This window comes from Psittacula echo, assembly GCF_963264785.1.
Source record: "Psittacula echo genome assembly, chromosome: 3".
NCBI lineage: Eukaryota > Metazoa > Chordata > Aves > Psittaciformes > Psittacidae > Psittacula > Psittacula echo.
The window spans coordinates 41,341,861-41,364,226 of NC_137736.1; the positions used below are offsets into that span (position 1 = coordinate 41,341,861).

The window sequence follows — 22,366 nt, forward strand, 5'->3', positions numbered from 1 at the left end:
GGAAGATGCTGTTTTTCATGTGTGGATGATATAAAGCTGTACACTAATTCACTTCTGGGTTCATGTTTTTTTTATCTTATTACTCTTTTCCACAACGCTAAAACATTGACTGGAGCAGTCAATGCAATCAAGTGTAATGCAAGACTGGATGACAAGGTTCAGCAGGGTTTGTTCTGCCTCCAGGGGAACAGGACTGCTGTTCATGGCCTGCTCTGCATTTTTAAACTTTAACAAGTCATAAGAATCCAGTTCCTCAGTTTTGTTTGTCCAAAATAATATTTGCCTAAGCTAACATAAAGCTTTCCATTGCGGATGAAAAATGACATTAAACTAGCAATGTTAATTTATTTCCAGTTAATTTCCTACACATAGCTCATCAAAAAAATGTTATCAGAGATTTCTGCTATATTGTCTGATTTTGCCAAAAAATATGTCACATCGTTCATGTAAAACTGTGACTGTATTTTGGAGCATATTTTATATTATGGGTAGATAAAGTTAATATAGCACAGGGTATTTTTTTAAGCTACTATCTGGAATAAGACGGGGGAAAAAAGCCCCGAAGATTTCAACTGCCAAGTATTGCATGAAGATGCTAGCACTACCCGACTTCCTATTCCCCCATTGTTTCTGCAGAATAAATACTGAAAAACAGATGTCTGGAACATAATGAATTTGAATGTCTCCCATAACAAATTGTTACTTGTAAGCTGGAAAGGGCTTTATGAATTCTACTTTATGATTCACTCAGTTATTACCATAAAAATCGGGAGTTGCACAGAAATGTGTTCAAGAGAAGAACCGTTAATATTCTTTACAGCTTGATCTTGTTAGTTCAGATACAAAGTGTATGAATTCAGACTTTTCCCCTTATGCAAAATCTGCAGCTGCTGCCTTTACCAGATTTAGAGATTATTAACAAAATCGCAATAGCAGCTCAGGGAACAGTCAAGAACTGTCTGTCCTATGCCATCTGACCCTGACCAGCTTTTCTTGACGTGGCTTTATATCTTCATGTAATATAATTCGGAACCAGTTCTGATACATTTTAACGCACCTAATCTCTCTGAGCACAGGTTTTGTACAGCCAGCATGAGGAGCTCTGGGTAGGCAGCTATTGGGGCTGCCTGCAGTCAGCGGTGACTGCAAAATTAAAATAGATCTTCGGGTGTTACAGAAAGTCTTTCACGCTGCAGCATTTCCCTTGCAAATTTAAAGCAGCTACAAGTGGAGAGCAGCTCTTTGAGCGGCTCATTCTTATTCTGACTGCAGCTTGCACTGCAGCATTTCTGTACACTTCATGGTTCTTTGTTAGAAATGGCATATTAAAGAGATCCTCTTAAATTTTTTTTGAGGCTTAGAGGACCTCTGTGTAGAAAGTGTAATGTTTTGCCTGTGTAGTTCCTGGCTCACTGAGTGAGCCACAGAAAATCTCTCCCCAGCCCCTGCGCTGCCCTGGCTGCTAGCTGAAGAACAGACATCTAGGTGATCATTTTTATAAATATGCCTTTCTTTTACGAGAGCTCTAGATTTAATTTTGTTGAATACACTGATGTGCTGCAGCAGAACGTGGTATCTGCTGTTCCGAACAATTTCTGTTGCCAGTGTTGGCTGGCTTTATTGTACTTTTGATTTTCTCCCTTTTTCTTTGGAAGGGGCTCCTACATTCTGTCGCATCATGAAAAAATAGAGAAGCGGGATTTAATACAGAAGCCTTTAGAAATATTGCAGTGTGTGGAAAACAAAGCAAAGCTAAAAAGGTTATTCTATTTCATATAAGACCTGTAGTTAATATTAAATCATGAGGGACTTTATCAGGATAACTGTAGATATATTGTGGTTTGATGGTTTTACCCCAAACATCCAAAAAGGATGTGTATGACTATATTAAAAATCCTTATGATTGGAGTCTGTAGATGGTTTCCCAAACTAGAATTTCAAGAAGAAAGCCCTGCCCAAAAAAATCTCTTTGTTTCTAATTAACCAAAGTATTACAGCAGCATTTAATGCATTGCATTAAAGGTCAATTTTAATACAATGCATTATGCAGGAGATACACTCTTGTTGGTTTGTTTGGGGGGTTTTCTACATCTTTCTTGTGGCCAGGGGTTCTGTCTAGGAGACTGCATTTTTCTCAGTCTCCAAGTATTGATCAGTTAATATGTTTGTCAAGATTATAAACAGTGTTAGCTTTAAAAAAAACCAAGCAAAACCCACAAACCAAACAGCAACAAACAAAAAACCCCACACGCACCTAATGGGTTTTCCGCATACTGCTCTCTCCTTGATAGCAGTTGTGATATTTTTCCTTCAAATTAGTGCCTAGCGTTTTCAGTTCAATAAGGTTTTAGCTGTCTCATACTACACTCAGATTTCTGAGAAACTGGAAAAGTAGCTGAGACTAACTGTAAAAAACTCCAGTACTCAATCCCCTCTTCATCTTGGTCCATGTACATGATACATTAATGCTTATTATTTATTTAACTGCTTCAAATAGGTTTGGAACCACAAAGGAAGACAGACTGCCTTGTAAAGTTTGAAATACAAAAGACTGGCCCACTGAGGGCTGTGTTTGAAAGTCCAAAGAAAAGAAAAACAGAGGATTTAAATATATTCAGCCCATAAATATGCTGTTTCTGTTGGGTAGAATGGAGGGAAATGTCTCAGGGAATTTGAATTAGCACGTAGTGGTGGTTTAGAGAAATGGAGCAGGCTGCTATCCTGCTTCATCACTTGGGCTGTTCCCTGTGCAGACCTGTCCTCCTCCCTCCTGTCCTTCCCTTAACTGTTTCCACCTGATCCATCACCTCTCTTTCAGTGTTGAAACCAGCTCCCAGGTTCTCAGATAACCACTTTTATGCTGGCTTCTCACCACCCTGCACACTGGAGATACATTCCCCATAAACATTGACTCTGTCACTTCACTGTTTTCCTTAAAACCCCTTTGAATGTTCTTTGCCTTTATTCTTCACTGTTCTCTGCAGTGGCTAGCCTGACCTCTACCCATGCAGGTAGATCACTGTTGTCCCCCTTTGCCTTGTGTTTGTTGTCCTTTTGCTGTTTGTTTTTCTGTAGTGTATGTGCTGCCGGGGAGGGCTGATACATCATTTTTTGATGTGTGCGTGGTGCCCGTTGCAATGGGATTGAGCTCTGTGATTGAGCTGCCTCAAAGTTACCATCAAAGAGATACCTGAAATAATCACACTGGTTAGGATGTGATAGGAAGGCAGCAGAGGAATGGGGCTGCCAGGAAGCGTTCACAGGCTCTTTGCTGTTGGCAAGGAGGTGAAAGTGGAAAGGAATAGAATATAAGGCTAAATCGTTTGTATTCTGTGGGACAAGACTGTGTTGTGTTTGTAGGCAGTGACAAGAAATTTCGAGATAATGTGGTGAGAAGAGTGATTTTGAGTCATTTAAGGAGGCAGAGTTCACATGTTCAACAGCAGGCTTGAGAAAGGATTTGAATGATTTCCTTATGTCTGTGTTTTGAAGAAAGGTCAGTGTGATAATGATGTTAAGGAGAAAGGAATTTTGATCAAAAGACGTGCAATTTTTAGGGCTTGGATAACACAAACTGTTTCTAAAATAGGTGAGAAGCAGTGCTATGCGGGTTCAGATCAGAGAGACAGGAAACATGAGATCAGACATGAAAGGTGATGCTCTAAGTGAATGATTTTCTCTGTGACAGTGTGTATGGTAGTGCTGTCTATTGTAAGAGGGAATTAGAGAGAGATTTGAAATGTTTGTAGCAGTTTCAGTTCCTGGCTTGAAGGCAGGATCCTGGAGATTATTTTTATTTTATTTACAAATGCCTGGATTGGGTGAAAAGCTGGACAGATATGGAATAGGCAGGAAGCAAACAGCTTGAACTGTTAATTAGCTGGTATTAGGCAGATCACTTGTGCTTATCCTCTGTCTTTCTCCCCCTGTGTTACAGGCCAACAACAAACCAGAGATTGAAGCAGCCCTGTTCCTGGACTGGATGAGGCTGGAACCACAGTCCATGGTGTGGCTGCCCGTCTTGCACAGGGTGGCTGCTGCTGAGACCGCCAAACACCAAGCGAAGTGTAACATCTGCAAGGAGTGCCCAATTATTGGATTCAGGTACAAAGTCGCTCCCTTTCTGCCATGTGTACAACTGTATGGTAGGTCAAGAGCTCTGCTTGTCTCCAGACAAATCAAGTGCTTGATTCTATGCATTTTGTTCAGGGAAAAAATAACTGTGATATGATACATGAAGGAGAGTAACACCTAGACTGAATACAGTGATGCAAGAGTTGATGAGGACAAAAGCCATCTGTCAGTTACGATATGGCACTTCCTCTGTGTCCCAGTCTTTCCGTGCTTCAACCAAAGTATTGGTGGATTGCACAACTAGAGCGATTTGCTTTACATTCAGTGTCCCATACATGCAGTTACATTTTCTGAACTGGATCCTAACGAGTTGCTGTCATAGTATAAAGCAGGGAAATGCCTTGAAAATTCACAGGCTGTAAAGCTACATGTGTGTTTCTCCCAGAAAGAATGTTGTTGGTAGAACATTAACCTGGAGTGGGGGAAATGTTACTGGCCTATTTAAACATCTGGATTGACACCATGGTTACTATGGCAATGAATAAGTCACTTTGTTGTAAAATGGCTGTGTGTTGGTATGCCTGTTGAGAATCCACTTAACGGCTAAGTAAATACCCACTTCCAATTATGCCTAGACTTGTTTTATCACTTTGCTTCCCAATAGCTGCTTTGTATGGTTTCTGTCCTCTTTATGCTAGGTCATCCGTTACCGTTGTCATTTGTCCTTCTATGGTATTGTGTTGTTTACAAAGAAGTTTCTGTAATTTTGTTTCTAAAACCCAGATAGACAACAGGAGCAAGCAGTACCACATAGAAAAACCATCATTTTGCTTTAACTGTGAGAGCATGAATGTTGCTTTTATGCATGTAATGGGGCAGTACTTTCTAGTATGCAATTTCACGGGCAGTGGGAAAGAGGGGAAATAATGAAGGTATTTCTTTGATTTGAATCCCTGTTCTCTTCAGAGAGCCTGTTTCTCTAATCACCTAAATTCTTCTCCTCTTGCTTTTATTCCTCTTGAATATTTTAACTGGGAAATGATAAGTATTGCTGAGGAAGAGGTAGGAATGAGAAGTGAGTAGTTCAACACATCCACAAAGTCTAATTTTCCCATTCCCAGATACGGTTTATGAACTACTGAATTACTTACACAGTTTTATATAAACAGCCAAAGACCAGTAGGTGGAATTGAAAAATGCAGCACTTGGAAAATCAAAGGATAGCAAGTGAATGGATAGTCTGTAGTGAGCGTCGAGAACTTGGGAAGTAGACACTGGATCTCTGTGTTTGCATCTAATTTTACTTGACTGATCTCATCTGTCTCTTAAATTTATATAACAAATCTATTATCATGATAGTAGAATCTGTCTGTCGCAGATTTTTTCTCTGGCTTTGCAAGCCACTGAAACCCTGTGTACACACTTGACAAAAAGATACTGTATTGGAAGGCTTTTAGAAAGCTAATACTGTGTGTCTCAGTGCATGTAAAACAATGTTCTTTTGAGGTCATTGTGACTGAACTGCTTCGTGTATTTGGAACAAGACAACACTTATGCCTCTAGCTCTTTCAGGCACTTCAATATAGCAGATACGGCAGTTCACTGCCTCACAGAGCTGATGAGGTTAAATAATGGCCCAAAAGTGCGTTCGGAGTTTTGCATGGATGGAATGCCATACAGGAAAATTGTTTTGTTAGAGGTGATAGGAAAGTCACAAATTCCTGCCTCGTATGCAGCAGTTAGGAGTTTGTTGGAGTGACTTGTTGAGAAGAGCATTACTTACTTGAATTTTACTTCCTCAGATGTTCTGTGTTAGGAATCATGATGAAGAGCCGAAGAACTAAAATTGGCATTACAGAAACAAAAAGCATGGTAGTGTCTCTCCTCTTTTAAGAATGAGTGAGTGTGCAGAAATTTTTCAGTGTTGCCCAGTATTAAAACTGTTTTTGAAGATTCAGATCTTTGATAAACATCTAAGGCAGCAATACTGGTCCCTTGGTAGCAGAGGAGCATGGCCAAGCATTGCACACCGTGTGACATCTCAGGGAAGAGAATTTACTAACACAGAAAACTTGACAAGCTGATATGAAGTGTTCACATACAAATCTCTGAAGCCGTGATTTTTTTTTTGCTCCTCTTTTAGGTACAGAAGTTTAAAGCACTTTAACTATGACATCTGCCAAAGTTGCTTCTTCTCTGGCCGTGTGGCGAAAGGTCATAAAATGCACTACCCCATGGTGGAGTACTGCACACCAGTAAGTAGCTGTTTTACTGACCCTTACTGTCCCTTCTTATGTAGAAAGGAAAAACTTCGTTTCCTATGTGCAAGGTAATGGAGCATTTGGGTGGCTTTTCTTTTCCCTCTCCACCTCCCCCTCTCTGATTAAATCCCCTTTTATATACTGTATATGCCAGCAATTTCTGATGCTTGGTAAAGGATACTTCAGTGTTTTGAAGTAAATTGAAGTTCGTTGTTTGTACAATGCTGTGTTATGATGTATTATTGTGTGCTAATGACTTGTTCCATGTTCAGTGCCAAAGTTCACTTTATGGATCCTGCAGGAAGCCTGTGATTTGTGCAAATACTCATTTATATCTTAGGTCACAATGTTTTCTCCATATCAGTGTGAGATTTTTCATCCTTTCCTCAGCAAATTGCCACTTCACTTTTTTCCCTGCAATACTGTGACTGCATTTTTAAGTTCTCTACTACCTAGTGGTACCTTGGTATTGTATAATAATTTGATGATATAAAATACCAGGGAAGTTCTCAAGAATAGCAAGTTAGATTTCATTACTGAAGACTGGAAGCTGATTTCACATACAATGCAGATGTGCTGCATTGATGGTGTGGTGAGGGTCTTCAGCCTCTTCAGCTCTCAAAAGGAGCATTTTTGCGTAAACATTTCTTACCAGAAAGCTGGAAAGGAAATTCCATTTTACTCTTTCAATGTAAAAAACTTGCTTTTTGTTTTTGGCCTCTCTTGGCCCCACCAGCAAAGAGGGGCATAAATTAAAGGATCTCTCATGTTGTTCTTCCATGCTGCAGCACAACTGAGCTTTTTGCTGCCTTTGCTATGATTCATGATGGTATTGAAAAAGTGTGCTCTCTGGTTGTCATTTCCTGGTGTGATGGGATGAACCCTAGTCTCATGCTTTCATCTGCTGGTCAAATATATATGGTGAAAATAAAACATCAAAACTATTTTACAGTCTAGCTTCATAAAATTTTATGAATGGTCTTTATATCTTCATCCAAACAAAAAGGCATGGCCAAAATGAAATAAAAACTCTCAGTTTTTCTTAGAAACTTAGGAAAGGGAGAAAAAAGAATTATTCCCCTAAAATACTACAGTAAAGCAAACCCAGTATATTTATTTACATTACCTATGAACTTTTACTGTAGCATTTAAATGGCAGTATTTAACCTGAATCACTGCAAGGGCAACTACTGTGAATTTGCTAACTGTTTGTCAGTGTTCACTGGCTGCTGCTTTTCAGCGTCACCCCCCAGGGGTTGAGGCTACTGGAAGGAGCGATTTGCCTGAACTGCTGCACAAGTCAGAGGGAAATGCTGGCACTGCCTGGGCAGGTTTGAACAGACTCCTCCATTGCAGGCATTCCTAGAGCAGAATCTCATGATGCGGTTGTACACAGAGCCAGCAAGAGAGTGACCGACCTTTTTAGAGCATTCCTTCCAGCTGCAGCTGAATACCTCCTTGATGGATTGGCTACAGTTTTGTTTTGCAGTTTGCCACCCTCATTCTTGCTAATAAGTAACATGGGAGATTTGTGAATGGTGCAGAGTGCACAAACCAACTTCTTGCTATTATTTTCTTACCCTATTCATAAGATGTGCTTTGAGGAGAGAGAAATGCAGAAGGATTGTGAGACACTCCCGCAGCCTGCAGCAAGTCGTTGCAACACAAGGTCCAGCAGGTTTTTGCTCTCCATGGAAAACCAGATTACTAATAGGTAAACACGGTGGCAAGCAGAAAACCTGCAGCCACATTCAGATAGCTGGATCAGTATAAAGAACTGTTCACAGCCAGTACATCTTTTTGTGAATCCTGAACTCTAGCAGCCCGTGCTAATGCGCTGTGCCTGGCTGCACCGGCAGCCAGTTGAATTAGAGAAGGATTAACTGGGTAAAAACGAAAAAGGAAGAAGTGACTGTGGCACACAGCAAGCCCTGATCTTTTTCTGTGTTGCTGCTATTAAAAAAATAAACCCAAGTCCTGTGTGACTGAGCAAGACATCCACTGAAGCTATCATATCTAGTATGCAATAGTTTTCTAAATGAATGAAGAGGGGTTTGCAGGTGGTAGAGCACTTTTTCCTCTTCCTCCAGACAGATCTCTGACCTTAAAATGTATTCTGGTAGACAGAAGACATGAGATGCCTTCTCTGATATGTCTTTGCAATAACTAGATGTGCACAATGAAGTGTTTGGATATTTTTAACTTCCTTCTTACTTCCAGGAGATTTTGGAGCACTGCAGTCTTTAATTCTGCTCAGGGGACATTTAAGAGTTCATGCTAAACATCTCAGCATTGTGATAGCTTTTCCTCTTGTGCAAAAAGTTGAGGCAGAATTAAGGGCAAGGCAGTTGCCTAGTTTTCATTTAGGCAGGAAATTGCAACAATTATTCCTGAAAGCAACACAGGTCGATTTCATTGTTCAAAGATAGATGACTTTTTTGTTTGAAAGAGGTTTAAGATAAAGCATAGAAAGCAGCTTCTAGACTGGGAATTAAATGTAGTCATTTTTCAGTTTGGGTTTAACAGACAGTGACACATCAACAACCTTGTTAGAAGGAAGCATGTCAAACCGAGATACCTGTCAACAGCTAGTGTTTGCAGTCGGGCTGTATGGGCTTAGGGCTTGGCAAGGCACTTTCTTAAACCAAGCTGGATAGAGTCAGACAGTGTCAGACAGTCTTATTCACATAAGAACCATTTCTTATGAAATAGTTCCAGTTTTAGAATAGTTTTGGAATATGCTCTACCCAGCTGCCTGTATATTGCTTTGGTTTAAAAGAACTGGGATGCTGCAAGTCCACCGTTTCTTGCTCATAAGCCAGTTCTGCTGAGAATTTTGGTTTGGATGATTTTACTCTGAAAATCATGTAATAAGATATCTGTGGTATAAATCAGAAAGTCTGGCTGAAAATAACCTCAGTTTATTAACTTGTCCACATAATAATCACATTTTCTTTGCCTTGTGCTCCTTGGACATTTTTTAAATGGCATTTGGATTGTATGAGAGGTGCTTGGTGTTTCTTGTTGTCACTAGAACACGTATTTTCTTCATGGGATTCTTATGCTACCAGCTAGATTGGGATGTTTCTGTGCAAACACACAATTTTACTATGTGTTGGTCATGAAGAAGTTCATGTGAGCAAGGGGGAATAACAGCCTTAAAAGGCTGAAGCGCAGAATGTTTTATTGTTAATTATACCTGAAAATGCTTAATCCAAATTACAGTCAAATGCAATGGAAAGTGTTAACAACATGGAAAATAGATAAGGCAGGAATAAATGGTTATAAATTACACAGGTGAACAAACTCTACAGAAAGCTGTGCTTAACAACACTAAATATTAAAAGATCCCCTCTGTTCCCAGCTGATGTGCTGTTTGTGCTCTCCTGATGCTGACGTGGTTAGAAGCAATCCTAGCAGGCCTTGCAGATGGCATTTGGCAGAGGGAATTCCCTCCTGCTGGGTCGTGCGAGGCCACCTCAGTAAATCCCCTTTCCAGAGTCCTCTGGGTGGTCTGGGCATGCCTAATCCCCCCTTCCCTACAATATCTTTACTTCTGATGTATTGAGGAAGTGATACTTAATATTATCTCAGTTTCTTGAAAATGCAGATGCTGCTGTATGGGCTTGTATGGTCTGCTGTGTCACTTCTCTGCCAGTCCTTGCTTACACTGAATTTTCCTACTCGACCAACTGACTGGAAAGAGAGCCAAATTCTTTCCAGCTTTACATGAAGCTTGTAGGTATTGTCAGTACAGGGATAATATTTGTCCTTTCTGTTGATGCAGATTATTTTTCAGGGCATCCTTAATTTTTCTACCCAGGCAATCATTACAAATATATACATCTGTGTTTCAGCAGCTCAGAGAAGGTTGGCATGACTGATATGTTCCAGTACCTCCTTCCTCTCTAAAGAGAAGGTGTAGAATTCATTAAAAAATGTCAGAAAGATTAACTTTTACCTCATTTCTTTTCTTCAAATTAGATACACTGGAGAAGCAATATCATTATGTGGGTCAGGAAAAAATTTATTGTAGAAGAGCAGTATTTCAAGGTTGAGTGTCTCTGTGAGGCGTAGAGAAGAGAGTGCAGCCTGACTAAAGTAACTGAAGTCTTCCATTAAAATTCTTCAGAATATCGCCCAACTCTGAATCAGACTCACATGAAGTCTTGCATCTTCCCACCAGACATCTTCTGAATTCTTTCTGGCTCATTCTGATCTTTGGGAAATTAATTCCACTTTACACTCCTCTGCTGGTCTCTACAGTAGCAAGGAAAGCCCACTGTGGGCAAGGGAGTAGAATACTTTATGCAGCTTGTACTCGTCTCAGGGTATTGATTTTAACTGCCTGCTAGCTTCCGATTAAACAGGCACAGGACGAAATAACTGATCTAACAGCTTTCAGCAGCTTGCACCTGCTTTTTTGTTTCTCTTTGATCAAAATATTAATGGCAGAGGAGGCTGAGAAGGGAAACTGGAAAGAAAGCACTCCAAAAGAAGAGGTCTGACTTTTGTAGACTGACAAGTCCTTGAGATGTAGATGACAAGCGTGTGGTAAGAGTCAGGATCCAGCCAGTGAAGCAGCTAGATCACGGGCTGTGTATCCTCCCTGTGCAGGCTGGACACATTGATCGGCTGCGTGTCCTCTGTTAGAGTCATTTTAGTCCTGAACACAAAGCAGGCAGAGAGTCTCCTGAGCCAGGTAAAGAAATGACAGATTCTTTTCTAATTATTGCTTGACCTCTTGAGATCACCAGAGGTGAGGCGTGAGCCTGTCAGAGAGTTTTGGAGCTCCCCTTTTTCTTCCTTCCTCCCCGCTAATAGTGTCACTGTGTAGTACATTGTGAGGTGACTGTGATAAGTAAATAAAATTTGTAGTTCTGGAGATCAAGCTCTTGGCAGCTCTGCTTGGTGTGGTCACAGATCTTCCAAGTGACCCAGTAAAGGAAGAGGCAACCAGAAAACTCTAACAACCTCATGAAAGATGATTTCAATGTGATTTGTGGCTTTCAGACAACTTCAGGAGAAGACGTCCGTGACTTTGCCAAGGTACTAAAAAACAAATTCCGAACAAAAAGATATTTTGCAAAGCACCCACGAATGGGCTACCTGCCTGTGCAAACTGTCTTGGAGGGAGACAACATGGAAACGTGAGTAGCTCTGAAGTGTCTAAATAGCAGTTCATTTGATATGCTCTTTGAGCTCCCCAGCTGGTGCCAAATGCCTTCACTTCCTAAATGCATAAAGCCTCTTTCTGTCTTTCATTGCTGTTAACCTTGGCTGGCAGGAAAACACAAGCTGGGATTCCAATTGCCATTGCCTTTGTTTTCACCTGTCTTTATCTAGGAGCTACAGCTTCAGTTAGTAAAAGAAAAATACTGTCTTACTGACAGCCTTATAAACTTCTAAGTTTGATATGGCAATTTGGAGACTAATGATCTCTTCATTAAAATTTTATTTTCTTCCAAATGGGTATCTTTCCATGGTTTTATTTTTTTTAATTAGGCTACTGTGTTTGCAAGCTTCCCAGCTGATTTCTTCTTTTCTCACCCTATAAATTCAGTCTTATTAAATGCTTTGATGCTTTATAGGGGGAAAAAAAAAAAAGCAATAATGATGCACATGGAGAAATCAATGAGTTAACCCAGTTCCCTTTGGTTTTTTTTCACAAGTTAAATAAGTTGTTTAATGGCAATTGCATGCAGCTTGTTCTCGCTCTTTCTCTTTCTTTTTTTTAATTTTAGATTTATTTTTTTCCTCACTTTTTGGTTGGTTGCTCTTCACATTCACTCATGTTGGTCTGCTGGATTTCTGGTTTTCAGTTGTTGTGATTTTTTTTTCCCCAAAACCTTTCTGTAGTTATTTTGCTGCTGAGTTTCTTCTGCCTCTCTCTTCACCTCCTCATTTTTTGTCTTTCAGTCCTGTTACTCTGATCAACTTCTGGCCAGTAGATTCTGCGTGAGTACTTTTGCTGAAGTGTGCTGCTGCTGCTACTGCTGCTGCGTTCCCTCACTTTGTTTTGTTTGTTTCTTTAGTTTTACATAAGCTCATTTCCTTCTTTCTTATTGATTATTTTCTTTGGTGCAATCTCTGAAGGAATGTTTTGATCCCAAATGAGTAGAATGGGATAAATCCAGGAATTCTCGGCAATCGTGGATTGTGTACTGTATCCTCTTTCTGGAGTGTGTATTTTCATCGAATTAACAGGGATTTTGGCGCAGTCCTACTAATGCTTATGTTTGTCATTTAAAAGCTTGTGTTTCTGAATAAGTGTTGATCCCTCTGAATGTATACTAAATGCTTTTTGAAAGATTGAAATTGAATTGAAATTGAACTTGGATTCTATTCAGTTTCAGGAACGACATTGTTTTGTGGCAAAAGCTGTAATTTGGTTTTATGCGCAACCGTGCACACTCATGTGCCCTAATTAATCCAAAGCTCACTGGGTATTTTATTACACTTTTATAGATACAGTAAGATTTGTGAAGGCAGGTTGGAATGGGGAAACATCTACTGTATTTTCTCAGAAGTTAAAAAAGCAGGATTTTTTCACCTATGAAGTGGACTTTCATTCTTGCACCATTCCTGCACGTGCATTGTCTTACTGTTGGAGTAATACTAGTAGCATAAACTAAAGAGATACATATATATATATATATATTTACTGTTGTGGCATTTGCTACTACTAGTGTTACATGGATGGTTTTAGAATAATGTTAAATAAGGTTTATTTTTAATTCACATATTGATAACTAATGAGAAACTAATAAATAAGAGTTTTATATATTTCTATATGGTGAAATGTATATGGCTTGCACCTTCATGGAATTTTTGGTAGAATAAACAAAAGTGAAAATGTATATATTGGAATATTGATTTATAATTTTCATTCGGAGCACAAACCATTGGGAAGTCAAGTGAAGTGCTCTGCCTCTAGGAAATTTAAGCACCCAGTAAACACTTCTAGTACTGCAGTCCTCATATTGTTGAGGGTTCACCCGCTGAAAAGGCCAAAAGGCTGGAGACAGACTGAAATAGAGGGGCTTTGAACTTCAAGATGCACTTTCATTTATAAATGCATCTGGGGACGATTGCAGCATTCTATATACTCAACTGTGGATCTAGATTTCTTACCCCTTAGAACAATTGCAAAGTTAAAGGTAACATTTAAAGAAAGCCTGGATAATATGGACTGACACAACATGTAATTAAGCTGCTATAACATACTTAATTCTAGTCAGTTACAGTATTAACACCATAGGTTATGCCTAAACTGACAGCTTCACACCAAAGGTTTGGTGTGGTATACTGCAGGGAGTTTAACTTGCATGTAATACTTAAGAAAACTTGACAGATACTGAGAAACAGAGTTTGTTGGAGAGGTTGCACCTTTTATCAGCCGACTCAGGTATCTTCCTAAGCACAATTCTTTTGTCTGGTCTGACAAGAACACAGAAAATTAAGAAATGAATAGTGGCTTGGAAGAATTGCTCTTCATTTTGTTCTGCTGACTTTGTTCCTTTCCTTGATGCTAGACCATAGGGCTTACAGCACAAGTTACTGAGTAACACGTGTTTAAAGATGTTTCTCAGCCACAGAGCTGATTCCAGCTTCAGCTGCCAAACCTCTTATTCTAGTTATCATAAAACTTTCCCATGTTTTCTAAGATCTTGCCTTTTTCTAGTGCTTTCATGCCAGTCTTCTGCTAATCTTCAGAATACTGGAGAAGAGCATACCTGGCAGTGTTCAGCAATGGTAGTGCTATCCTAACATCAACATGAAAGTGTTTCTAAATGCATATGTATATATTTTTTGTTAGAAGTCAGTAATTCTTACTGCTTATTATCTGGTATTTTGCACAGATATTTTGCTTGCAGCCATTAAAGGGACAGCTCACACCTTTTGTGAGAATTTGTGTCTTTTCACTTGGGCTGTGGGCTGCCAGTGGACCAAATACAGTGTACTTGATTCTTCGCTTTCAAGAAAGAACCATCAACTGAAATGCTGAACTGAAAGGGCAAGAAAAGTGCCCTTGTCTTGCCAGCCGGGTCTCCAGGATGCAGGGAATTGCAGAAGGTAGCATTCGCCACTCGATTGCCACTTGACTGGAACTCCTCGAGCTGTTCCTGCAGAGCCCAGCTTGAGCAATGCAGCTGTGGAGCCCTTATAAAAGGGATAGTTATCGTGGCTAAATGTTGGCTATTTTTCCCAGCCTTCTTGCTGACTGTTCAAACTGGTTAGGTGGGCTGAGTATGTGTGCTGAGAAAGGAAGGACAGTGAGCTCTAGCACAGATGGTCATCTAAGAGTACATCTGTCCAACAGCCTGAAATGCAGCACAGTCGGCCTTAAGCTTTCTCAGATACTGGCAAAAATGTACCTCTGAGCAGCTAAGTTAAACACAAAGACTACAGTGCTTCTCAACAGGTTTGCTTTCTTAAGCAAACTTTCAGAAAGCTGTTTTGAGGTAGATCTCCGTTGCAGTATGTTCTGAAGTGGAGAAAAACCTGGAAATGTAGCCTCATCCCCTGCCTGCAGTTGCTGAAGAGACAGAATCAGCAAGTTACACAACCCTGTGTTGCCTTCAAAATGTATATAATCACCCACCTTGTTCACTTACAAAATTGAAGCTTAGTTTCGAGGCAGCAAGTATGTGATCATGCAGTCAGGCCCATCTTTTGCCTTGCACTACCTCCAAAAGGGACATCTCTTCATTGCCCAGTTAGTCCCAACCAAGTGCTGTCCTTTCCTTTGCACTGGTACAAACACATGTGCAATGCCAGGGTAAGAGGGACTGGGAAATAATCCAGCTGAAAACTAAAGCTACTTTTAGCACAGATTTCTTAGTCTACACACAGTATTAGCAGCAACATTTGTGTGAGCATTGATAGTACCAGCTTAGACCAGCTTAACTCCTGCTGTATGTCAGACAAATAAAAAAATGGGGATAGTATCAGTTTGTCTGAAAACTGTTGTTGTCTTGCTGCTCCATAATCCACTGCTCTAGATAAATTGGATCCTTTCCCTCTCCCTTCCCTGCAGCCTAGATGTTCTTAACAGAATAGGGTATCAAGTTGCAGGGAAGCAATTGCCCCTGTGCACGAATCTCTGCTGTACTGAGGAACTCTGTGAACTGAGTGTTTATCCTCTGGTGTACTGTCGTAATGTTTGAACACGTTGGTGGGTAGAAGTACGGTCAGAGGCCAAAGCTCATTTCAGACAAAATGAGATTCGTGATATTTGGCCTTTAATGTCTTAAAGAGAAAAACTCTTTGCTGTTCTGTGAGAAGAGATATTAATGATGATGATGAATTTTGTGTATCCACCATACAGCTCTATGAATTGGGAAGGATCCTAATTTTCTAGAGACCCTTGCAGGATGATTAGAAAACTAGAAGATGACCAGTCTAGTCGATTTGCTGCAGTAAAATCAAAATCTGTCTGCTCTTGCAAGGCAGTGCAATCCCAATTGGGCAGACCCAGACTGAACTACAATATCCAACAATTTAAAATGAGAGAAAGTCCTTCCTTAATCAGGAGTTCCAGAAGGAGTGTCGGCAGAGACAGAATAAAAAGATGTTGAAATTTAGCCATACAGTTTGGGAATCGGTATCTTTTTTTTTCTATTCCAGCACCTTGTCATACATGTAGATACATTAGCAAAATCTCTCACGGCAGCAAAGAGTGCTCTCTAAGTTGCACAGGCAACCTAATTCCATGGTGACATTTTCCAGAGTTGAGGCTGTAAGAAACAATACTCTTATTGATGAGAAAAGTCCCATGACTTTTTTTCATCAACAAAAAAGTGAAGAGGTCCTCATGCCATCTGATCTGTCAAGCAGAAAACCCAAAGTACTTGACAGTGCCCTCATGTAGAACACACTGATCTGTGGTTCAGGTTTCAACTCTGGAAAGACGCTAGGCAAAATCATCACTGTCTGCAGTGCGTTATTAAAGGCTCATTTCAGACATCTTATGTTTCTTGTATTTATTTCTAGTTGCTCGTGGGGTAGTCCTTAAAGGCTCTTTTAAGTGGGATATGCTGGAAGCAGGCAATGGAGCAGGGCGGGAGTAGAGGAGAGGTTCCCCGCAGGGCTTTCACAGCTGGCGTAGGGCTGTGTGTGAAACAGGATTACCGGTGAAAGAGGCAGGTGTGAAAGAGGCAGGTGTGAGAGGAAAACCAGGGTGAAAGCTCTTGTGTAAATCCTTTGGAAAAGGGTTCTTCAGAGACTGGTGTGAAGAAGAGTCGTTGCAGCGAATGGATTGCAAAATGGTCGAAATCCCCAGTGTGGTACCAGAGAACATTGCACCGATGGCTTGAGGAGGCACACGCAGCGCCTGGAGTTATAATTTGCTGTTTATCAAACATAGCATAAGGCGTGAGGATGTGAGGGTATAGGCATAGCTAAGTGTCTTTTTACTTTTAAAGGGGTATTGTTTGTGATTAATCAGTGTTTTCTGCCTTATAGGCCTGCCTCGTCCCCCCAGCTTTCACATGATGATACTCATTCACGCATTGAACATTATGCTAGCAGGTATGAGACCAGCTGGACATTAGGCAGATCTTTCTCTAAGCAGTCAGTAAAAAAAAAATAAATTCCAAAGGCTAGCTGCTACCTGAGCATTTCCTAAAGAAACATAGGGTTTGGGGTTTTGCTTTCCTGGCTTTGAGATGCAGAGCATTGTCTGTGGTTGCTGTTAACCAGCCTGTCAACTAACTTGCATGCCAGAGCATCTGTGTGGTCAGAAGTGGCCTTTAGGTCCTGTGGGGTCTTTGTTAAGCTGTGCACTCAGGTTACTGATGTTTTAAAAGGCCCTGTAGCAATAGGACAAGGGGTAATGGGTTCTAACTGAAAGAGGGCAGTTTCAGACTAGATATAAGGCAGAAGTTTTTAAGTTCCATGGTGAAACAATGGAGCAGGTTGCCCAGAGAGGTGGTAGATGCCCCCATCCCCGGAAACATTCGAGGTCAGATTGGACAGGGCTCCGAGCAACCTGATCTAGCTGAAGATGTCCCTGTTTATTGCAGAGGGGTTGGTCTAGATGATCTTTAAAGGTCCTTTCCAACCCAAACTATTCTATGATTCTAGGATTTTGCATAGAGTTTTGTCTTTAATATGGACCCTGGTGTAATCATACAACTTAGAAGAGCAGAAACCTCCAAACTCTTTGTGAATCTCAAGTGCCATTTTAATGTTAAGTAATTCACCTTGTGCAATACCACAAACAGGATTTTTCTTGGTTTGGAGGATGAAAATAGCGGTATATTGCTCCTTCAGCTCACTTGTCTGCTTTCATACTGCTCTTAAGAATAAAAAAAAAAGTGGGTTAATTGCACAAAAATGAAAACATTTTTCCACTAGGCAAGCAATTAGCAAGGGTTGAGGTAGTGAAAAATAGTTTCTCCAACCTCTTCTTTCTCTCCCACAAAATCACTTGATCAGGAGAGGTATTTCTGAATTATGCAGGACGTTTAGGAGGCTGAGTGTTTAAAACCAATGAGAAATGACTGATTGTTACAGTTTTGATGATGACATTGCCAGGTACAAAGCAATTTGTGTAATTCCCTGGCATCTTGAGGCCTTTCTTTGGTTGTGGAATTAATTAATCATGAGGAGTGGAATATAACCTCAGAGAAGGGCTTGAAAACTCAGAAGTGAGTTTAGCCAGGTCATCGTAACAAATAAACAATCCTTTGCGATAGCTTATTGAAAAACTATTTTCTAATCAACAGTATAAATTAATTTGAGTTTCAGATTCATTAAAGACATCATGCTCTTTAAGTCTTTCAGGAATATTAGAGCAAATGAAGTTTCTGAAAAATGTAATTGATTTTAATGAGTTTTGTTTATTTTTCCACAGGCTAGCAGAAATGGAGAATACCAATGGTTCTTATCTAAATGACAGTATTTCACCTAATGAGAGCATGTAAGTAGGCTGTTTTAATATCTTTGGCATGTGTTTTCTTGTGAAGGTTAATAACTTGTAATGAATTCTTTAGTGCTGGATTTGCATGGCCAGATACCACATCTGGTTCATTTTAACGATGAACTTGTGTATTTTCAATTTGTATTGTAGTGTCTAGATTCATGGCCTATAGCTTAGTACCAAATTTATGCAACTGATGGTGGATACCTTCAAGATTAAAATTACTAATTTCTTCCAAAAAATTAGTGATATATTCAGCAAATAGTTCCCATATTACTTGGAAAAAAGGCTCATCATCTGGTGTGTTGTAAGGACAAATATAAAAAGATAACCCTTCTCTCTGTACTGCAAGCTTAACTGCAAGGTTAAATTCCTGTAAGCTAGAAAATAGTTGGGAGCAAAGTATCATTCAAAAGGTTAGTGAGACTAAACAAAAATCTTTGGTGTACAAGTACCTGAAATACATTGCATGCGTAATCCAGGAGGGACTCATCTTCTCCACAAAATATTTGAAGTAGTAAACTTTAAAGTTGGACAGATCACTGACAACCATTCATTGTATTACTTTAAATGTAAAGTCATAAATGAAAGGTTTAGTTTTAAAAAAGTAGCTTAATCTAATGTCACACCAAGACCATTCTGTGGTTACTGACATATTTCTTCTCTCATGATTTCCTCAATCTTGTTTATTTGCTCAATGAAAGGACATAGAACTAGAAAGCTAACTGAGTAATGTTTCTGAAAACAGAACAGAAGTACATAAGTCATTGTTATGGTTGAAAATTTGGTCTCAGTTGATTAACTGCATAGGAGAAGTCATAGCACAGATTCTGAATCAATAAAATTTGAAAAACCCCTCAAATTCCAGCTTTTCTAAGGGTGGTTTGGGTTTGTTTTTTTTTTTTTCTTTTATGCATAATCTCACCCTTACCACAGTTTAAGGTGTAGATTTGTTTGAAACTTTAGACAGAATCTTCTTTTTACTAAACCTGTAGCTTTTCTTTAGCACACAGTACTCTGGCCAGTTTTCATTCCCTTAAATTGAGATTCCAGATCATTAAGGTTGGTTGTGACCCTGTGAGATGTTTTTGAGTAGTAGTACAGCTGTTTCTTTGTTTCAAAATAGATTCTCCTTTGACTTGGTAGGATTGTTGTACCAACCCTGCACAACCAGGTACATTATTTTGATATATTGGTTCAAAAAGGAGAAAGTTAAAATGATACCTCAAAACTAATGCATGCACAATGTCAATATAGTTTCATGCAGTTCATGAAAACTTTGTTTCCAAGTTGTATGTTAGCTTTGTATTATTATGGCGAATAGTAACGCATTAATAAATGGAGTTTAACGTTGTTCCCACTGAAGTATTGCAGTGTCCTTAGTTTGGCCTTCCTGTTCGATTTGTTGTTTAGTTAATTAAGAGTTGTATTAATATTATTCTGTTAAGCAGTGACTATCCAGTTTGATAATCAGTTTGAACTAATAAAATGGGAGTAAATCTGTACATTCTGAATTTTTTAAAAAATATAGGCGAGATACAAATTGCTGCTGCTGCTTAACCCAGGACAATGACCCTTCCACAGCACAAATCAGGCAGCAGAAGATAGCCCCTTTTTTTACAAGCACATTCCTAATTGGAGTTAGACAGGAGAGGAGAGCTGAGGTTGTCAGCTGTGGTAAAACTTGGCTTTAAGTATATGAGAAGGGGAGGGAAAGAGACGTGGACTCTGCAGAGAAGGAAAATTATCAGAGACTAAGTGAAACTTCAGCAGATTTTGCTTTAAGGTACATTGCTTTGCTGTTTGTTACAAAGAATTCAACAAATCTCTTTATAAGAAATGAGAGACTGGGAGTGAATCACCTCCTCATATTCACTTCAAAGTTAAAAATGAAGAAAGGAACAGCCTGTTTATTCTCCTCTGTTTTCCAGAGATGATGAACACTTGTTAATCCAGCACTACTGCCAAAGTCTGAACCAGGAGTCCCCCCTGAGCCAGCCCCGAAGCCCTGCCCAGATCCTGATTTCTCTGGAAAGTGAGGAGAGAGGTGAATTGGAGAGAATCCTTGCAGACCTGGAGGAGGAAAACAGGTAGGTTAAGCTGTCTGCTGCCACAGCCCTTGCGCACACACTACAGGGGCAAATGAAAGTTTTCTCTCTCTAAGTGATGAGCTTGACATTATATCATCATTAACTTGTTCCCACTTCCAGTAACTCATTTCCACTTCCATTGTAGTGATGTGTCTTCACTACTTCTTTCAGAAAACCTTTCAAGCTTTTGAAGACATACCCTGGTCACCTAACACTCATCGTGCCACCTGTGACAAGCTCTGTTCACTGTGCATCATAATATTTCCTTCTGCTCTACTGTGCCCCTTATTTCCTTGATAGTAATGAGCTTCATGCCAGTGTTACTTTATTTTGCTGTTACACAAGGAAAAAGGCAGAGGTTCTTGGAAAAACAGGCTTTTCTCAAGAAGACTGTTCACTGGGATACATGAGGTTTTGAAATTATCTCAATTCAGTTGAAATAAATTGTAAAATAATTGAAATAATGTGAAATAATTGTACTGTACAGATAGATGGAATTAACTTTCATAACTTTTTAAGGGATAAAATGAGTTATAAGGTTGTATTTTCTTTCAACAAATGAGTACTCTCATAGTGGTTAAAAGTTGGCCGCTCTTTTCTTTCTATTTGTTTGGTATTGCTTGTTGTTTCTTTAGCTTTTCAATACCAAGTATCATTTACCACTTTTAATTTCAAGTTATCTTATTTAATCACAAATACTCCCTCACAACTGGATTCTTGTAGCATCACAACACTACAATCCTCTTTCTGTGGTACTCTGGAGTCTTAGGCCATCAGCATAAAATCCTGCAAGAGTTGGCAGTGTCATAGATCTTCTCTCCATGCATAAGTCGTCTTTGGATGGTACTAATCAACTGCACTGGCTCCATCACACTTTTTATCAGTTAGGATTTGGGAGAACATAGAGGATCAGTGAATAGTAAGGATGACAAAAGCATTTCAGGCAGAAAGATGTAGTAACAAAGCTCTTGCTTATTGAACAGCAGTGAGATTTTGTTTGAAACAAACTCCAAACTTCCCACTACATAGCAGATAAAGCCAAGTACTTTCCAAAATGGAGGAAAATCCATATTTTGAAATAAGCCATTGTACTTTGCATTTTCAGAACTTCTGTAGTTAAGAAATACTAGGTAACTAGTACAATACAGATAATAAGATAGCTTAGTTTTCAGGGGAGGGTTATTTTTTTAATCAGAATTAGATAGTGAATCATGGAATTAAAAAAACCCAACATAATGCTTTTCTGTCTGTATTGAAAATAAGCTGCCCACTGGAAAGGAGGATGGCTTTTAAAACAGCCTAGTTTTAGATTAGCAAGTTGGTATATGAAAACTAGTATAACAAGGAATTAGATAGCTAAATAGGCTAAAAAATTCCTTTTCAAGGTTAATGCCTTAAATTTCAGTGTGAGCTTTATTTAATGTAACAACTACTTATGAGTAGTAGCACATTAAAAGATCTCTGACAGGAATTACACCTCAAAAATACCTGTTTTGAAGTTTGCCAATCCTGGATTAAACAAGAGCTGTAGACTATAAGCTTGGTTATAGCCTGTTTTCTCATTTGTATTACTGGAGGCACTGTTATGGACAAGATGCTACCACAAGCAACCTTGCCTTTTGTGGATGCTTCAGGTCTGGGGATGAAGAGGTCTGTTTCTGTAGGACATGTGGAGGTCATGTTGTGATATTCATTGATTATGGCAAAATCATTACTTTTGTCTCTGTAAGCTGTTATAAATAGCTTGTACTTAAAATGTGAGGTGGATGCTGAATAGTGAACAGGTTCTTGTTGTCCTGATAGCTTGTCACAGCCAGATAACTGATTTTATGGAGGAAACAGTGGTTCCTGTTTAGAAAACCAAGCTGTTCAGACAGGGTCTCATCTCATATAACTTACCTACCTTTAAAAGCCAGTCTTGTCCCTTTAGATTTCTGTTCCCTAGTCTTTCTCCTCCTTTGAGTTCGTGCAAACCTTTTTTGGCTGTTGTCAGAGGTAATCAACAACCCAGTGCC

The 22,366-nt window shown here is 39.5% G+C and overlaps 1 protein-coding gene across 2 annotated transcripts in view; it reads left to right on the top strand.

Moving 5' to 3' along the window:
- The window catches only part of DMD (dystrophin), a gene marked incomplete at both ends in the record, with an annotated part of 1,114,107 nt that overhangs the window by 1,066,890 nt on the left and 24,851 nt on the right, over positions 1-22,366 (top strand). Inside the window, 7 exons of one of the 2 annotated variants that reach the window (XM_080612996.1) lie at positions 3,938-4,104; positions 6,218-6,329; positions 11,349-11,485; positions 12,255-12,293; positions 16,803-16,868; positions 18,196-18,261; positions 20,193-20,351. In XM_080612996.1, coding sequence (XP_080469122.1) covers positions 3,938-4,104; positions 6,218-6,329; positions 11,349-11,485; positions 12,255-12,293; positions 16,803-16,868; positions 18,196-18,261; positions 20,193-20,351 — 746 coding nt within the window. Of the gene's footprint in view, positions 1-3,937; positions 4,105-6,217; positions 6,330-11,348; positions 11,542-12,254; positions 12,294-16,802; positions 16,869-18,195; positions 18,262-20,192; positions 20,352-22,366 lie in introns of those variants that run through there. The other variant, XM_080612997.1, reaches the window with a different exon arrangement.